We start from the raw sequence: 14,142 nt of genomic DNA, 5'->3' as shown, positions 1-14,142 counted from the left end.
AGTTCTCATTTGCAACTGCGACCTGGCCAAGATAAAGCAAAGCAGTTCGATACATTCTACAACACAGAGTTACAAGGAATAAACAAACATACAATGAATAATACAGTAGAAAAATCTATATACAGCATGTGCAAATGAGGTAGGATAAAAGAGTTAAGGCAATAAATAGGCTATGGTGGCAAATTAATTACAATATAGCAATTAAAACACTGGAATGGTAGGATGTGCAGAAGATGAATGTGCAAGTTGAGATACTGGGGTGCAAAGGAGCAAGATAAATAAATAAAATATAGTATGGGGATGAGGTAGATTGGATGGTCTATTTACAGATGAGCTATGTACAGGTGCAGTGATCTGTGAGCTGCTCTGACAGCTGGTGCTTTCGTTATTGTCCATTTGTTAGCTTCTCCCTTTTCAATAATAACTTTCAACAAGAAGTTCATTTTTAAATGATTATCATCTGGTGAGTGGAACTGTGTTTAATATTGCACTGTGCTTGCTGTTAGCCACCTCTTTGAAAATAAAACTTTGTTGCATTTGAAACATTGTTGCATTTGAAGTGGAACTGACAGCATTTTAGCAAAATGAAATCGTATTACAATCTGTTCATATACACCCCCAGGAAGAACCTGACACTTATATATATATATATATATATATATATATATAGTGCCTTGCGAAAGTATTTGCCCCCCTTGAACTTTGCGACCTTTTGCCACATTTCAGGCTTCAAACATAAAGATATAAAACAGTATTTTTTTGTAAAGAATCAACAACAAGTGGGACACAATCATGAAGGGGAACGACATTTATTGGATATTTCAAACTTTTTTTTAACAAATCAAAAACTGAAAAATTGGGCGTGCAAAATTATTCAGCCCCCTTAAGTTAATACTTTGTAACGCCACCTTTTGCTGCGATTACAGCTGTAAGTCGCTTGGGGTATGTCTCTATCAGTTTTGCACATTGAGAGACTGACATTTTTTCCCATTCCTCTTTGCAAAACAGCTCGAGCTCAGTGAGGTTGGATGGAGAGCATTTGTGAACAGCAGTTTTCAGTTCTTTCCACAGATTCTCGATTGGATTCAGGTCTGGACATTGACTTGGCCATTCTAACACCTGGATATGTTTATTTTTGAACCATTCCATTGTAGATTTTGCTTTATGTTTTGGATCATTGTCTTGTTGGAAGACAAATCTCCGTCCCAGTCTCAGGTCTTTTGCAGACTCCATCAGGTTTTCTTCCAGAATGGTCCTGTATTTGGCTCCATCCATCTTCCCATCAATTTTAACCATCTTCCCTGTCCCTGCTGAAGAAAAGCAGGCCCAAACCATGATGCTGCCACCACCATGTTTGACAGTGGGGATGGTGTGTTCAGCTGTGTTGCTTTTACGCCAAACATAACGTTTTGCATTGTTGCCAAAAAGTTCAATTTTGGTTTCATCTAACCAGAGCACCTTCTTCCACATGTTTGGTGTGCCTCCCAGGTGGCTTGTGGCAAACTTTAAACAACACTTTTTATGGATATCTTTAAGAAATGGCTTTCTTCTTGCCACTCTTCCATAAAGGCCAGATTTGTGCAATATACGACTGATTGTTGTCCTATGGACAGAGTCTCCCACCTCAGCTGTAGATCTCTGCAGTTCATCCAGAGTGATCATGGGCCTCTTGGCTGCATCTCTGATCAGTCTTCTTCTTGTATGAGCTGAAAGTTTAGATGGACGGCCAGGTCTTGGTAGATTTGCAGTGGTCTGATACTCCTTCCATTTCAATATTATCGCTTGCACAGTGCTCCTTGGGATGTTTAAAGCTTGGGAAATCTTTTTGTATCCAAATCCGGCTTTAAACTTCTTCACAACAGTATCTTGGACCTGCCTGGTGTGTTCCTTGTTCTTCATGATGCTCTCTGCGCTTTTAACGGACCTCTGAGACTATCACAGTGCAGGTGCATTTATACGGAGACTTGATTACACACAGGTGGATTGTATTTATCATCATTAGTCATTTAGGTCAACATTGGATCATTCAGAGATCCTCACTGAACTTCTGGAGAGAGTTTGCTGCACTGAAAGTAAAGGGGCTGAATAATTTTTGCACGCCCAATTTTTCCGTTTTTGATTTGTTAAAAAAGTTTGAAATATCCAATAAATGTCGTTCCACTTCATGATTGTGTCCCACTTGTTGTTGATTCTTCACAAAAAATTACATTTTTATATCTTTATGTTTGAAGCCTGAAATGTGGTAAAAGGTTGCAAAGTTCAAGGGGGCCGAATACTTTCGCAAGGCACTGTATATATATATATAAAGCATATAGAGGTCTGTAATTTTTTATCATAGGTACACTTCAACTGTGAGAGACGAAATCTAAAATAAAAATCCAGATATTCACATTGTATGATTTTTAAGTAATTAATTTGCATTTTATTGCGTGACATAAGTATTTGATCACCTACCAACCAGTAAGAATTCCAGCTCTCACAGACCTGTTAGTTTCTCTTTAAGAAGCCTTCCTGTTCTCTGTAAACCTGCACAAGGCTGGGATGGGCTACAGGACAATAGGCAAGCAGCTTGGTGAGAAGGCAACAACTGTTGGCGCAATTATTAGAAAATGGAAGAAGGTCAAGTTGACGGTCAATCACCCTTGGTCTGGGGCTCCATGCAAGATCTCACCTCGTGGGGCATCAATAATAATGAGGAAGGTGAGGGATCAGCCCAGAACTACACGGCAGGACCTGGTCAATGACCTGAAGAGAGCTGGGACCATAATCTCAAAGAAAACCATTAGTAACACACTACGCTGTCATGGATTAAAATCCTGCAGCGCACGCAAGGTCCCCCTGCTCAAGCCAGTGCATGTCCAGGCCCGTCTGAAGTTTGCCAATGACCATCTGGATGATCCAGAGGATGAATGGGAGAAGGTCATGTGGTCTGATGAGACAAAAATAGAGCTTTTTGGTCTAAACTCCACTCGCTGTGTTTGGAGGAAGAAGGATGAGTACAACCCCAAGAACACCATCCCAACCATGAAGCATGGAGGTGGAAACATCATTCTTTGGGGATGCTTTTCTGCAAAGGGGACAGGACGACTGCACCGTATTGAGGGGAGGATGGATGGGGCCATGTATTGCGAGATCTTGGCCAACAACCTCCTTCCCTCAGTAAGAGCTTTGAAGATGGGTCGTGGCTGGGTCTTACAGCATGACAACGGCCCGAAACACACAGCCAGGGCAACTAAGGAGTGGCTCTGTAAGAAGCATCTCAAGGTCCTGGAGTGGCCTAGCCAGTCTCCAGACCTGAACCCAATAGAAAATCTTTGGAGGGAGCTGAAAGTCCGTATTGCCCAGCGACAGCCCCGAAACCTGAAGGATCTGGAGAAGGTCTGTATGGAGGAGTGGGCCAAAATCCCTGCTGCAGTGTGTGCAAACCTGGTCAAGAACTACAGAAAACGTATATCTCTGTAATTGCAAACAAAGGTTTCTGTACCAAATATTAAGAACTGCTTTTCTGATGTATCAAATACTTATGTCATGCAATAAAACGCAAATTAATTACTTAAAAATCATACAATGTGATTTTCTGGATTTTTCGTCTCTCACAGTTGAAGTGTACCTATGATAAAAATTACAGACCTCTACATGCTTTGTAAGTATTAAAACCTGCAAAATCGGCAGCGTCTCAAATACTTGTTCTCCCCAATGTGTGTATATATACACACACACACATCCAGTCAGAGCTACAATAGGTCTTTATACAAACAAGCCATTTGCCACATGGGCCTGCCATCATTCACTTTTAACCTTACTGTGTGTTTGCAACAGCGCAACTTTAGATCATTAGAACACATTTATTTGCCAAAATTCAAAACAATACACCTGAATGTATTTCTGTAAATGTAAACACCCCGGGAGTCCTCTTACATTTGGGAACTTTACAGTCCCATTTATCAAACAACCATGAAAAAGTAGGCGCTCTCTCCCTCAGTTACGCACATCAACAAGAACAACAACTAATGCTAGCCAGAGCAAGATGAGCTAAAATCTAACGAAGGAACATTAGACAAATGCTCTCAAACTTTTTCAGCTAGTTGGCTGTCAAAATTGCACTGATAAACGATGGGCAATGGTAGCCTCCTCATCCTTCTGCAGCTTGCCTGCCAATGCATGCTTGTCCCATCGAAGCACCCAAGCTAACTGGCAAAAGTTGGCTAGCTTGCAACTTCCACACAAATTAGAAAACACCTCAGTCTGACCATTTTGCAATGGGAAGTAATAGTTGTACATTTCAATTGGGAAATGCTTAATGCTTGTGTTTTTGTATTCTTATGATTGGGACCTACTGTCTTATGTCAGAGTTTTTGGACTGCTTATCCTTTAACATCATGCTGTGTATGATTGCGGTCTTTCCATCGGCCCTATGCAGTGGAGAAGTGGTACCTGGAGAAGTGGGTTTACTATAATTTTGCCAAAAAGTTCCCAAACTCCCCATCCAGCAAAGGAAAGGCACCTGTGTGAAAATCCTGTGTTTTCCTATGTTTTTTTAAATGAGTTTTCCTATAGATTTTTTCAGATTTTCACTCTCAAAATCGTGATGGTCTAAGTCCACAACAACGCTTAAACCATATCTAATCTGATTGGGTGGGCTTGTCAGGCCCAGGCCCATCCATGTCTATGCCCCTGATGCAAACAGCGCATGATGACAACTGCACATCACAAATGGTCTACTAGCCAACACTTGGGACTAAACTTTTTAAATACCTGGTTTGCATACCCATTGTTGCCTTACTTAGCATTTACTGGTAGATATAAATGTCTTTCCTACCCTACTAGCTACCGATGTTATACTTCTGTGAGCTGCTCCAAGCCAAAACCAGTTGAGAGCTGCACACTCTTGCTGCTTGCAGATGATATTCCGCTGAACTAAGACATCTGTGCGGCGCGAATGTGAATATATTTCACATGCTTTGTGATTGTGTAGGCTACTTTGTGCATGATCTCTCTATTGTACTACATGATTGATAAGTCGTATACCTCCACTACACTACTTTGATACACAACAGAAGGGATTAAGAAGTGAGTATACACAATGCCCACTGAAAACAAAAGTGGGTATACAGTTTGTACCTGGGTATACCCTCCACTACACCAATGGCTCTTTGTGTTTTACAAAAAGTGCATTCTCCTACATGAGTGCGCTGGTATTACAGTTGCTGTCCTTTCAGAATCACAAACTTGTCACACACTGAAGGCCTATAGGTTCACCACTGTGCAAACATGTATATAATAGATAAAGGCTGTTAAGATAATGTTTCAAGAAAGGAGTGTATATATGTGGCCCGGCAAAGTGGTTTTATCCGCTGATTGAATGGAAGCTGATAAGAGTTTTTTACTCCGCTGGTCTGGTGAAGAAATGATGAGTGCTCACTGTCAAGACCAAGTACAAATGTATCCGAAACCGAGACACTCAATATGTGGCCTCGAGACGGGAGTACTACAACACTGATCTATTGTTTATGGTGGCGGGACCTCATATGTCTGCGGCAGGCGGCATGGCCAGATATCCCTCTCTGTTTCATCAAGCTCTCAGGAGAACAATGGCTGTTTATCACCCAGGTTCCTGAGGCCTTTCATACGGATCACCCCTCTGCCTGGGTAAGAGACGGAACAAGAGCCCACCCGCGGCCCCACTGGCCCACAATCACACACACTATCAGGGGTCGAAACACAGAGGGGGTTAGGGTCAGTCAGTGGCATGCCTGACGGACGGGGCCCACAAGTCAACAGCTTGCGATATGGATCTTAGCAGGACATAGCGGGCAGCACGGGGTGAGACGGCCTGCATCCGAGGGATAGCCTACATTTATTTCACAGCATTATTATTATTCATCTATTATCTACGGCTACGTTCTGTGGCCTTCATACCATACAAGTTACAATGCATTTATTGAATATGCAAAAGCAATACAGTATGTTTCTTATGTCTGTTTTTTTTTTTTACTATTTTACCCGCAACCAAATGAGTTTGCCCTACACACACACACAGTCTTGTACAACTAACTTTGTGGGGACAGTCCCATTCAAAATCCTATTTTCCCTAACCTAACCCTTACCCTAGCTCCTAACCCCCCTAGAAATAGCATGTGGGGACTAACAAAATGTCCCCAGTTGGTCAAATTTTTGTTTGACCAAATCTGGTCCCCACAAGTATAGTTAAACACGTCCACTCACTCACTCACACACGCACGTGTTATTCCTGGACTGTCTCTGTGGGAACCAGCAGTAGATGAATTAAGCTGTTCCATTATCGCTGTGCTATTAACACAAAGGCAACACTACGGGAGATACAGGCAGGAGGCAGGCGGCAATAATACTCACTTAATAATACCCATTTAAGGGAGACCTGAGGGAGATTAAACAGTTTGGCAAAGAAGGAAAAATGCCACCTTAGTTAAGCCAAAATCCTGGCATGTGAGGTTTACACTTGATTTATTAGCTGGAGGGGCTGTGGTGGCAGTGAATCTATACACCTTACCTCTTAGCCACACAGTAACTTAACAAATTTAAGCCAGACGTAAATTTTGAGACCTATGAAAATCTATATAAATGAGTTATTATTTTTAATTCTATTTTTGCTTAATTTGGTCTCTTGGTTAAGAACCTCTTCCTGAAATGTCCACTCTGATTTGAGCTATTCTATGACTGGGCAGCGAATTAATAAACTGAACGTAGCCTCATAAAAAGAAAGTTGGCAGACTCACATGTACACACATACACAGTAGGGGGTTTGAGGCTTGACTGTAATAAGTGGTCCTTTGGGGGTCACGAGGTGACGTGGGCAACAATAATAAAGCTGTTATACTCTGTTTCAGGAGCTCTCTACAAGCAATGAAAAGAAAAACCACAACAATGGGCGGAATGAGAAAGCCTTTCAAGCCAACGGAAACCAGCAGGGCTGTTCATAACACAGACAGAGTACAGAGCACAGGATGGCCCTTTTATTATGATGCGGACAGAAGCGGAAATAGTCAAGCAACAGAAGGGTTTGATGGCAAAGCAAAAATGTTATCATTACATTGTTTCACTATGCACAAAGGCCTAGCTACTGTATGACCAACATGGGATCACAGGGTTAAATGGCAGAGCAATATAAATAGAATGTCACATTTTTCTATTTATGTTGTGAAATCATAAAACTAAAATCAAACTTTGTCACATGCGCCGAATACAACAAGTGTAGGCCTTACCATGAAATTCTTACTACACCACTCCTACAATGCATAAACATCTCAGTACTGACCCAACTTCCATAATGTATGGGTAGTTAAGTTTAGCATGTGTCCATTACCAAAGCACCAAAGATCCTTAGAAAGACTGAAAGAAAACAGACCCCATAGCATATCTTCATGACATCCTTCTACGAGGTTAGAACTAGACTGTTTTATAGGTGGACACAAATCCTCTTCCATGCCACTGTCCATTTGCCAGTATTGAGGATTACAACATATCCTGTACAGTACAATTACTGAGAGCACCACTCTGGATCTCCACTTGGACATGTCAGTCTGATTCATGTTGTTTTTCCGTTCACACCATACTACAAAACAAAAGGAAACGTCCCTCCTTGATGAGTGGTGTCAGAGGGCTCCCTCTCAGCTCTGTCCTTATGAGATAAGACTAGAGAAAGAGACGGCTTACACTGAGGTTAATCAAATGGCCGATGGGTATCAGGGTGTCATTTGGGACCTATGAGCTCTGGTCAAAAGTAGTGCACTACAAGAGGGAATATGGTGATATTTGGGAGGCAGTCTGCATTTTTCAGGAGTAAGAGGAACTTGCCACTTGACACTGATAAAACACTAGTTTTATGTTTCCCCGATAATGGATAAGGTCAGAATTTAGAGAGTACGCTGATCCAAGATCTGTGCTCATGGGCAACCTCTACCTAAACTACCACCATCTTTGAGTTAAGGGTCTCCTATCACGACCTAAACATTCACAATAAAGGCTTCCCTTTTATAATCTCCATCCACTCAAACAGAGGGAAATGAAGTGTTCATAGACTCCCTGAGCCAAAAGATATGAGCCAAGATGGATGATAGCTGTTCAATAGTGGCCCTCCGCCATCTCTTAGCTCAGAGACACACACAATGAGAATACTTATTATTGTTTCCTACTGTTATTGTGGAGTTGTCTAAACATAAAATGTATTTTATCAGGACGTGCTAAACCGTCAGAGGTCAATGATAAATCTGATGTTTAACGGTTATGTCAGGTTCTAGGAATTGAAATGAACTCAGTACAACAACACATGTTTTGGTCACAGACTACATCCATACAGTAACCTACATACATACCACATTATCAAAAGTATGTGGACACCTACTCGGCAAGCATCTAATTCCAAAATCATGGGCATTAATATGGAGTTGGTCCCCATTTTGCTGCTATAACATCCTCCACCCTTCTGGGAAGGCTTTTTCCACTAGATGTTGAAACATTGCTGCGGGGACTTACTTCCATTCAGCCACAAGAGCATTAGTGAGGTTGGCACTGATGTTGGGCAATTAGGCCTGGCTTGCAGTCGGTGTTCCAATTCATCCCAAACATGTTCCATAGGGTTGAGGTCAAGGCTCTGTGCAGGACAGTGAAGTTCTTTCACACCGATCTCGACAAACCATTTCTGTATGGACCTTGCTTTGTGCACAGGGGCATTGTCATGTTGAAACAGGGAAGGGTTCTTCCCCAAACTGTTGCCACAAAGTTGGAAGCACAGAATCGTCTAGAATGTCTTTGTATGCTGTAGCATTAAGATTTCCCTTCACTGGAACTAAAGGGCTAACCCCAGGCTATTATTCCTCCTTCACCAAACTTTACAATTGGCACTATGCATTGGGGCAGGTAGCGTTCTCCTGGCATCCGCCAAATCCAGATTTTCCATCTGACTCCCATGTAGTGAAGAGTGATTCATCATTCCAGAGAATGCGTTTCCACTGCTCTACAGTCCAATGGTGGCGAGCTTTTGAGCTTAGGCTTGTGTGCGTGCGGCTGCTCGGCCATGGAAACCCATTTCATGATGCTCCCAACGCACAGTTATTGTGCTGACGTTGCTTCCAGAGGCAGTTTGGAAGTCAGTAGTGAGTGTTGCAACAGAGGACAGGCAATTTTTACACACTACGCGCTTCAGCAGTCCTGCTCCATGAGCTTGTGAGGCTTACCACTTTGCAGCTGAGCAATTGTTGCTCCTCTTTTCATTAAAGAGCTAAAAAAGTGTAAACTGTACTTATTTTTCTTCATAGTTTGTTTGCCTAAGCACGACCATCATCCATATACCACATTTTTACCAAACTTTGCTTTTTTTGTGTGAACAATTGGACCATACCTCTGGGGATAGTTACCCCTCATTCATTCATACTTACATAATGCAGTGTCAAAGTCAATATTGTCACAAGTGAAATGTGTGGTTCATGATTTTTTATAAAGATTTTGTATTTTTCAACAACAACAAAAAGTTACTTCTTTGAATTATAAATTAGGATGTTTAATGTAGCGGAAATGTTTTAGCCTTTTGTTGTCTACTAGTTTTGACGTCCACACCCAGTTTGGGAAAGATTGACATATTCCAAACACGACACTATGAAGAATTTACGGCGAATATGTTAGGCATAATTGCATATACTTTACATGGAAACAGTGTACCTTATTGTAAATAGGAAACAGGCCTATCAATTCAACTTCCGAAGCACTATGAAACTCTTTGTTTTATGTCAAACTTTAGCATGAAAAGGTTGCTATTCCAGTGAGTGAGTGGTGTCATGTTGCCAAGTTTCAACTATCTGATCTCGCTAAAAGCTCATCCCTTTTCTCTCTTTCTCTCACTCATTTGGTATACAAGCATTCATATACGACCGTTTGAGACCTTACCTGTGTGTAACTTATGAAATGTAAATAAACAGAAGTATTTCCCCCCCTCTTCTTTCTATCCCAGGCCAGGGAAGGGACTCCGGAAACAGCTCCAATGTCCCGCCCTCATCCCATGACGCCCGTTTGTCTTTTTTCACGGGTGGGAGGCAGTGCAACTGGGTTCATTTCGGCTCAAACCAGGGTGGAATCACAATATGCAAAGGTAATTCAAGATCCAAGATGGAAGCCATACTTCTCAGTTTCTATACGAGGCGGATATCGTTCTTGATGATGTCACGCTTTGGTTGTTACACGTTATTATATGGGAGTTCGTGGGAGGATACATTATTTCGCAAACATTATTGTGTAGGAAGTAGCACTGTGGTTCCACGCTTGTCAACAGTAACATTGTAAAAATCATTGTCTATGCTAATGTAGCCTACGGAAAGTATCCTAAATTAAAACTTTAAATTGAAGTCGATGCAAACTTGGAAAACAAAACAGTCAAGGAGAGCGTGCATCGTTTTAAACATTTTTTTCCAATTAAATATATTTCAAGAAATGTTCTAACATATAGATTTAGTCTAGATTTGAAACAGGCGGCAGCTAGTCTAGCGGTTAGAGGCGTTGGGCCAATAATCTGAAGGTCGCTGTTTCGAATCAGAATCACCTTTATTGGCCAAGTAGGCTACATTTACACATAGACTACTCAGAATGTTACTTGGTGGTATGGTGCTGCTAGTGATAGACAACATTTAAATATAGAATACAGGCAACTGAGTTTAAACAAAGTTTACATACATTTGGTAAAAAATACTTAACCCTCATTGCTCATGTAAATCGATCTGGATAATAGCGTCTGCTAAATTACGTAAATTAAAATGTGTATATGCTTAATTATGCCCTGAACCCACCAGAAGCAAAAACAACATTTGTAATGTAACTAACATTACACCTGGTTATGGTCCAGTGAGTCCAGTTTTAGCCTACAATCAACATACTGTCACAGCATTAGGTAATTCTAATTGCTCTGGTTGGGGCCATTACATAGGCTACATTTGTAATGCAACTAACATTACACCTGCTTATGGTCCAGTGAGTCCAGTCTGTAGCCTGGAAACAGCATACTGTCGACAGCAGTAGGCAATCCTAACTGCTATGTCTAGGGACCTTACATAGGCTATGTGGTGTTTTTGTTTTTTATTAGGCTATTATTACAATGTTCCAATATTAAAAATAAAAAAATCAATAACATCGAATGTCATACTAAATGATGCAGTTCTGTCTAGAACCAGAGTCATATACAGTAGCCCATGGGTCTGGCTATGGGTATAACCAATTCATTGTATGTTCTTAAATTCGACTAAATTAGAAATAAGAGCGCAGCAATTATGTTTGCTTCAAAGTCATATCATTTAGATATTGTGAAGGCTATTCCAGTAATGAGAAACTTGGTTAGAATATGTTTTATTACAGCCTAGGGTCTTACAAGTCCTCTGCGTTTGTTCCCAACCTTATATTCAACCGACTAACTGTTCTCACACGCACGCACGCATACAATGCGGTCTCCTGGCTTTGTTCGTTCTCATCCAACATCCCTGCCTCCTCATTGGTGCTGAGAGGATGCGGGGACTTCTGATTGGGTGAAAGTTTTTCCTCTGGCTTTAGTACTTGTGGAGTCACCCCCACCCCACTCAAAACATATAATTGGTCAAGCCGCTCTATGAGTCCAGTTGTTTTTACAGTCAGTAACATACTGACTAAAACGACAGCCTATTGTAGACTATTTGTAGCAAGAGTGATGTAAGGAGTCTCAAACAAATCGACGTTGTCTGAATCTGTCTGAAGCTCAGATATTCCAAAGCGCACCATCCACATAAAGACGCGTTGTTCAGCACAGAGGAGGACACAAATTATAACAAATATCCATTTAAAATAGCGAAGATGGTGTCCGCTGCACTGGAGATCCTTGGGCTGGGGCTGTGCGTCATTGGCTCGCTCCTGGTGATGGTGGTGTGCGGGCTGCCCATGTGGAAGGTAACGGCGTTCATCGAGGCCAACATTGTGGTGGCTCAGACCATCTGGGATGGGCTCTGGATGTCTTGTGTGGTGCAGAGCACCGGCCAGATGCAGTGCAAGGTGCACGACTCGGTCCTTGCGCTCGGCCACGACCTGCAGGCGGCGCGAGCCCTCACCGTCATCTCGTGTGTGTTTGGCGTGCTGGGGCTGATGGTGGTGATCGCAGGGGCGCAGTGCACCAACTGCATTAGCGCCGAGAACGTCAAAACCCGGGTGGTAAACGCCGGAGGGGTCATCTACATCACCAGTGGGTTGTTTGTGTTAGTTCCCCTCTGCTGGATGGCCAACAACATCATCTCTGACTTCTACAACCCACAGGTGCCTGCTTCCAAAAAGAGGGAGATCGGGGCCGCGCTCTACATCGGTTGGGCGGCCACGGCGCTCCTGCTGATCGGGGGCGCGCTACTCTGCTGCTCTTGTCCTTCTGACGGGAATTCGGGCTATTCGGCCAAATATTCCCCGACCAAACGGGCCACACCGAACGGGACCGGAGACTATGACAAAAGGAATTACGTGTAGCCCTGCTTCCCACCCTCGGGATGGGGTAGCTATGCTGTGCGTAAATGTGCTGTGATCTTTGAAAAACTATTTTTTTAAACGTATTTTTTGCACCTGCAGTTTACTCTGAACTTTGAAATCAATTAAAGCATCATTTTGTTACACTGACTATAAACTAAACTCACTATTGGATAACATATTCGTTCATCATTTTTTCAAACAGCAGAAAATAAACTTTTTGGAGACTATGCATACACGTCTGGATATAAAGTGATAGCCAATGACAAAAATGAGCGTCTTTGTTTTAGGTACCTGTATTTTTAAATGTCCTAGTCTATATTTTCTATGATCGCTCATAATCCCTTGCATTTTGAAATGTTTACCATTATGAAGATTATACGACTGAATATATCCACTGTTTTGTTTTACTTCAGTGTAGGCTTCAGTTACTGTGATTTCGGAGTGATAGCACTCCAAACCACCTGAAAGGTTTTTGGACAGTGGATTTTTGCTTCATGGCACTGTGGGACGAGCTAAAAAAAAATACATGTAGGCTAGGCCTATTTTTAAGTAAACACAACTCAGGCGTCCTTATATGTGTCTATAATAGTGGAATATAATCTATTTTACAAAAATTAGGACCATAGATTTAGATGCCAAATATAGGATGTCCAGATGAAACTTTTAAAAGTTTGCAAATGTGAGCTTTATATCTGTATGTAGAAGCTGTGCTGGATGTGTTTCTTGTCATGGATTTGTATGAATACACTGCTGTTTTACTAACTGGTTTTGTTGATGTTTGATGTAAAGATCCATTATATATTTCATGCAATATTCTTTCCAATGTTAAACTGAGATTAAACTGATATCGTTTTAAACGTATTTGTTCTACCGTGTTTTATTTAAACAAATTGAAATGTAGTTTAATTAATATAATAAATAGGGCATCAGAACATGTAGTTTGCAAATCTTCAATATTATTTATGTCTGGGCCTGACGCCTGCGTGATGCGTTGAGTTCCCCAGCAGGAGAAAGTATTTTGGTGAACTATAGAAATCTAGATGACAATACCCATTCAGCAAGAGTGGGGCTCTGCTGTTAAACACACAATACTCCCCGACCCATCCCCCTTTCAGACAGCTCTTTCTCAATCCACCGCGCTGTTTAAAAGGCGTGAAAATTCGGATGTCTTTCCACCACTATCGCACTTTCCCGCCAATGGAGGGGTTTTGGATTTTGTAGGCCTGTCTGTGTGATTGTGATTGTGGGTTGTAAAATTGGCAGATTTTATGGTGGCAAAACAACTTTTTTGTGAGATGAAAAAAAGTTCTGACCTTTTCTCTTAAAATATATTCCCAACTTTAGGCATCTTTGAGTTCAAATAAAATTATTTCCTGTAATTCTTTTTTTTAAATACTAGGCCTACATTATGCAAATCCTAAAATTCAGGTTTAACTTAATTAACAAAAACATCTGGCATGTAAACTATTGGTATTCTCAGAGCTGATTATGAATGCCCCGTGTTCAAAGCTTTGGCTGGATTTTCAAAGCTTACTTATAGTTTAGCTGGCCACATAAGAGTCTTAGTGGGTCATATGCCCACTTATAACTAGAACATGTAAAGGTCATTCACCAGCTCAACTGAATCGAGGTAGATATGAGTTGGGC

At 41.5% G+C, this 14,142-nt stretch overlaps 2 protein-coding genes across 3 annotated transcripts in view; one reads left to right on the top strand and one right to left on the bottom strand.

Moving 5' to 3' along the window:
* Window positions 1-10,134, bottom strand: part of LOC139389335 (septin-2) — a 40,711-nt gene extending 30,577 nt beyond the window's left edge. Inside the window, exon 1 of one of the 2 annotated variants that reach the window (XM_071136007.1) lies at window positions 9,919-10,134. The gene's annotated coding sequence lies outside the window, so the exon portion shown is untranslated. The remainder of the gene's footprint in view (window positions 1-9,918) is intronic. The other variant, XM_071136005.1, reaches the window with a different exon arrangement.
* Window positions 10,135-11,634: 1,500 nt separating this feature from the next.
* LOC139389763 (claudin 5a) lies at window positions 11,635-13,348 on the top strand. The gene has a single exon (XM_071136702.1). It carries the CDS (start codon window positions 11,842-11,844, stop codon window positions 12,493-12,495), a length of 654 nt encoding a protein of 217 aa, XP_070992803.1. The 5' UTR covers window positions 11,635-11,841; the 3' UTR covers window positions 12,496-13,348.
* The last annotated feature ends 794 nt before the right edge of the window (window positions 13,349-14,142 follow it).

Source organism: Oncorhynchus clarkii, chromosome 30 (assembly GCF_045791955.1).
Source record: "Oncorhynchus clarkii lewisi isolate Uvic-CL-2024 chromosome 30, UVic_Ocla_1.0, whole genome shotgun sequence".
NCBI classification, from domain to species: Eukaryota; Metazoa; Chordata; class Actinopteri; order Salmoniformes; family Salmonidae; genus Oncorhynchus; species Oncorhynchus clarkii.
Note: the sequence above shows the minus strand (reverse complement) of the source record. Positions and strands in the feature narration are given on the sequence as shown.

Excerpts from the sequence above, each read along its gene's own strand:
- LOC139389763 (XM_071136702.1), top strand. The coding sequence starts at position 11,842 with ATGGTGTCCGCTGCACTGGAGATCCTTGGGCTGGGGCTGTGCGTCATT.